Here is a 5,414-nt window from a genome sequence, read left to right on the forward strand (position 1 = left end):
TGAATGTGGCACTTAGAAAAAAAAAGAAAATTTTCCTAAATATTAAAGTTTCCCTCCTCCATTCGAGGCGTGGACGATGAATGTGGCACTTAGAAAAATTAAAGCTTTTAAAGTTTTAAAATATTAATGCAACTTGCTCAGCATTACTCGAGAGAATCCATCAATTACAAAAGACCGCATTGGGATGACGTTCTGGCGTTATCTCTTGGAAGGAGGCCATGGCCTCGTCATACTCAAAAACAAATAGCGATCAACGTAACGTGATACGTGCATGATGCACGTGGGATTTGAAAAATTGAAGAATTAGAAATTTATAATTTTAATTCAACCTTCCAGTACACGTGACAGGAAAGGCTGGGAACACACCGCATGTTATTGCACGAGTTCCTACAATTTTTTTTTTCTTCTTCTTCTTCCTTTCCAGTACAAGTGACATTAAAGGCTGGGAACCACCTCCTTTAAGCCACTAATTGAATGAGCCTCTCCAGGAGGAAGGACACAAAGGCTTGAGCAGGGGAAATTATACCCCTATTCTACTAATCAAAAAGGTCCCGCGGCGAGGCGAGGAAGGCAACAGTCCGAGAAACGAGCCGTATAGTGCCCATAGGAACGAAAAATCTGAATGGTGTAGCGCGTGGATGAAGTAGTGTAAGGTATTATTTCTCTTTAAGGAAGCCCTATGACTGGATCATGTTCGATCGCTAGCGCAAAGAGATAGGCCCCGGCCATCATAAGATCATGCAAAAAATAAGAGGAACTCGGATGTCCAAGTTGTGGAGTTTGATTAATGCCAGTTTGCCGGTTGTTCAGCTCCATGAATTAAAGATATAAATGTCTTTGAGTTATATATGAAATACTAATAAGCTTATCCTCAAGTCAAATACTGAAATACATATCTCAAGATAATGGGAGGCGAATGTTGCATTAAAGACTTAAAGAAAATATGGAGAAGCATAGATGGATAGTAAAGGTGGCAAAAGTTGACCCAATCTAAAAGCTCGACCCAACCCAAAGCCTGACCAAACCCAGCTCTATCTAGGATGGGTATGGATCACAGATTCTTTGGTTAGGGCCAGATATGGATCCAATAACATTCTGACCTAAAATTAAATGAGTCTGGGTGGGAATATAAAGTACCACAAATCGGAACAAATTGGTGAACTTATTCGAGGTATATGAGTAAAGAATCTACGGAACCAAGTTGTAAAACCAAGCATAGGAGTTTACTTCATGCACCGAATAGAAAACGTCTACCCAATTAGTTACTTTTTCTTGTATAAGAATATAGTTTAATATCACTGTCAACAAGCATTGCATATAATTTAGGAGAACAGATAAAAGTCTAGGACAATACAGAAGCCATATACAAGTCGAAATGATTAATAATGTAGAAATCTCACTCTTGAAAACCCATTCAGTTGGTGAAAATTTTCTCGCTGCTTATTTGTATGCAATGTGATTTGGTGTTAGGCCCAACTGGAGGCAACCAATGGCTCACCATGAAGCACACTAAAATATAATTGTTAGTATCAATTGAGATATTTTAGGCCCAACCGGACTACGTGTTCCACCTCGTTTGGTTGTATACAATTGATTGTGTGTTTTCTAGAACCATTACAATTGAATCAATTTTAAACTAAAGTCCACAAATACGATTAGTTTTTGTTTAAAAAAATTGAAAAATTAGCCATTTCCTTTTACCATCATTTCTAGAGTATGATACAGGCCATTTATTTCTTTCAATTTTCAATGCTTCTATACAAATCTAATTTATCTAATACATACATACACACATACATGTATGCATGTATGTATGCATGCATGTACTTTTATATATTTGTATGTATATGTATGTAAATAAATCTATGTATAAATATGTATGCATAGAAACATGTGTATCTGCATATATATATATATATATATATATATATATATATATATATATATATATATATAGAGAGAGAGAGAGAGAGAGAGAGAGAGAGAGAGTTGCGTTACGGGGCTCTCCGTTCACAATCTGTATGGATATTTAATTCTATGCCGAATCTATCTCAAGCTGGAGAGGTGCATGCAAGTCCTTATTTGTAATTCTACACCGAACGAGTTGATGAAGAGATGGGATGGTGACGTGTTGGGTAGGCATGCAGAGTGGCAGATCGGACATTAGAGATGCGGAATAGCCAATCTCGGTGGGCCTATTCGTCCAACAGGAGGGGCCTACTTCTTTTGACCACACCCTTCCAAGCATCCAACCTAATCCAATTCTATGACATCTCCTTTTATTACAAATGGATAGAGAAAACGGGCACCATCATCAGCAGCCCAGATCGGGAAGAAAATGCACGATTTGGCGATAGCAACTCCATTATTTATTACATTTTGGCATATATCCCATCCCATTGGTAACTTGGAATGACTAGACCAAATTGCGCTTCTAAGTAAAATTAGAGAAGGATACTAGAAAATAAATATATTCTAAAAGTCTAAATCCAAACGATGCCTCAAGAATTCGTCCATACCCAAGAAATTTACCAATGGAATTTAATAAGATAATAACAGAGAGTTCAAAACATCTCAATTTATTACGATCAGATAGATCAAAAGCAGACATACATATCTGGTAGAACAGATGAAAGAGATACAACTACAGCCACAGCTTGGAGATAGCATCTCCAATATTTATTACAATGCGGTAGATAAGTAGACATCCAAAGCTAATTTGGAATAGCTAGGCCGAAGTGGGCTTCAAGTGGAACCCAAGCGCATCAAGCCATTGACCTGCACGTCCGAAGAAGGCAACAACATTTCCGGCTTTCACAGGAAGAGAGAAAGCAGTTCCTTCCTCCTGTCCGAATGGCCCATAGGTGCCCGTAGTGCTCACAAATGTAAGGGACCTTATGACGACGATGCCATAATAGTTGCCATAATGACCGGATATAGCCTTAAGGTGATTGTTGGTTCCAAGATCAATCTACAAACAAAAAACAAAAAGCTTAAGGACAATTATATAGCCTTAAGGTAATTAATTGTTGGTTTCATCATATTTATTTTTGTTAAATCATTGAGATGGTGGCTCGTCTTGCCGACATTGACTGCCACATCTATTGCAGAGGCTAACAAGTTAATTAACTGGCATATATAGGTGCTAAACAAGTGTCAAATCAATAGCAAGAAACTAATTTTTCTATTAAAAAATTAGATTAGATTCGAAGGAAAAAAAATCTTTGAGTAAGTACCTCTGTAGGCTTGCCCCCGGTCCCCCCGTACGTAGGGGACCAGCGGGCTGTCGCGCCATCCATATACTGGAAGCTAATTGAATCAATGACGTCCCCCGCGCTAATTTTGATTTTGGTGATCGCCAGAGCATTCTCAAATAACCACGGGGTCCCACCAGATCCACCCCATGGCCCAACCACGACGGCAGACTGTAACAGTAGACATATTAGCTTTAGTTGAAGTAATATAAAATGAACCATGGAGGATGAAATTAGTTCCACTCTAAGATCTTGAACCCCAACGTTGAGAAGTTGTGCTAACAAATAATTTCTTTTAATGGACGACCGAAAGGAGGGATAATATATAGGTATTTATAGGATAATTATTAGGCGTGAATCTAAGATGAAATTATTTCATCTTAGGGTCAAATGAATTTTTTCAAATGCACTGCGTTGAGCACTGCTCGTACGCCGGTAGTTAGTTTACCGCCGCATAAAAATAAATAAATAATTTTTTCAAGAAGACCTAGCGGGAATGCCATCTTTCAAATTTGTTTCAGAAAGTCTTCCTACTAGAGCATGTGGTGAAAAGAGAGATGCCAAGTGGCATACCTAATTAGGTTAACTATGATTATAAGAGAGCATATTTGTGAGGTAAACTTATTATGGGCCGTATTGATGGGCTCTTAATTTTAATTAGGTTTCTAATCATCTGATCATCCAATGCAAACTGAAAGATCTTTTTACCTCCAAAGATGTTTTCATGTATACCCCAATTGCATCAAGCAGGTTACCCGAGCGCCCTTGGAAGCCGCTAATCCAACCTGTACCCTTTGGAACAGAAAATTGAGTTCCTTGTTCTCGGCCATAAGGACCATACTCACGAACAGTGGTAACAAACGTGAGTGAGTATACGATTGTCATTCCTGCGTAAGCGCCGTAATAGCCCTTCATGGAGATAATGAACTCGGTCGATCCAAGCTCTATCTGTAGAAGAAATAATAATGATGATAAAAAATGATGATGAGAGAGGCAGTAATAATGATATTAGTAAAACTATCCCATGCCATGATGAACATAAAGCTGTTGCGATCGGTAAAACTATCATTTCTGGACTTTGAGGAGTTCATCTATGTGAAGCCAAATATTAATTATTTTAATTATATACGTTGCCAACGCAGGTTTAATATGCTGCCTCGATGGTATTGACTGCCATATCTGTTACAGTGGCCTGCAAATTAACTAACTGGGATATGTAGTTGTTAGACGAGCGTCAAAATAATTGGAAGGAACTGATTTTTCGGTAAAAAAATTAAATTAAATCTAAGTGCAGGGAAGAAAGTCTTAAGAGTAAGCACCTCTGTAGACTTGCCCCCAGAACCCCCGTACCTAGGGGACCAGCGAGCTATCGCGCCATCCATATACTGGAAGGTAATCGAATCAATGACATCCCCCACGCTTATTCTGATTTTGGTGATCGCTTGAGCTTTCTCAAACGACCATGCAGTCCCACCAGATCCACCCCACGGCCCTAACACAATGCTACCATCCTCTCTGCTGGCCTGTAACAGTAGGCATATATACTAGCTTTAGTTGAAGTGATAATATAAAATGAACTACGGATGATGAACCCTAAGATCTTGAACCCCACCATTGAGAAGTTGTGCTAACTACGAAATGGTTTCCTCCCCTTGGTTTTGATGGACGAGCGAATGAAGGATGGTGGGTATTTATAGAGCCATGGACGTGCATGCCAGCGTGGGAGCAGGCGTAAGTTGAACTTTCTTTTTCTCGTTCCGTGCATCTGGATCGTGATGTATCCCCCGGAACCCGGGTGTTTTTTTCTGTTTTTTTTTTTTTTTTTGCTAAAAAACCCGGGTGCATCCTTCGGCCCGAAGAAGGAGGCGCGAAAGGAAGATGTACCCTTCTTTCTGGCGTAGGATACAACCTCCACCCATATCAGCCACGTCAGAAACGGTCCGGAACCAAACAAAATCGCGGAAATATCCGTCACCATGGGCTGCCCACCGTTTCTTCGTGTTTAAATTTTTTGGTTGCAAGTATCAAAGAACATGTGCCACGTGAGATTGTTCTTGCCTATAGTTAAAAGATTAAAAGAAGAAGAGGGGTGTGTGTGTGTGTGTGTGTGTGTATATTCATTTGGACGTGGAATTCAGCCAAGACGTGCTGTGACAGCTA

At 39.5% G+C, this 5,414-nt stretch overlaps 1 protein-coding gene across 1 annotated transcript; it reads right to left on the bottom strand.

Moving 5' to 3' along the window:
• Positions 1-2,563: 2,563 nt before the first annotated feature.
• On the bottom strand, positions 2,564-5,015 carry LOC120113379 (mannose/glucose-specific lectin-like). Its single transcript, XM_039134553.2, has 5 exons — positions 4,867-5,015; positions 4,574-4,777; positions 3,963-4,202; positions 3,237-3,425; positions 2,564-2,971 (listed from the first exon to the last, which is right to left on the bottom strand). Exons 1-5 carry the CDS (start codon positions 4,867-4,869, stop codon positions 2,729-2,731), a joined length of 879 nt encoding a protein of 292 aa, XP_038990481.1. The 5' UTR covers positions 4,870-5,015; the 3' UTR covers positions 2,564-2,728.
• Positions 5,016-5,414: the final 399 nt, after the last annotated feature.

Source organism: Phoenix dactylifera, chromosome 1 (assembly GCF_051530095.1).
Source record: "Phoenix dactylifera cultivar Ajwa chromosome 1, Ajwa_hap1_PhDact_Kaust_v1.1, whole genome shotgun sequence".
NCBI classification, from domain to species: domain Eukaryota; kingdom Viridiplantae; phylum Streptophyta; class Magnoliopsida; order Arecales; family Arecaceae; genus Phoenix; species Phoenix dactylifera.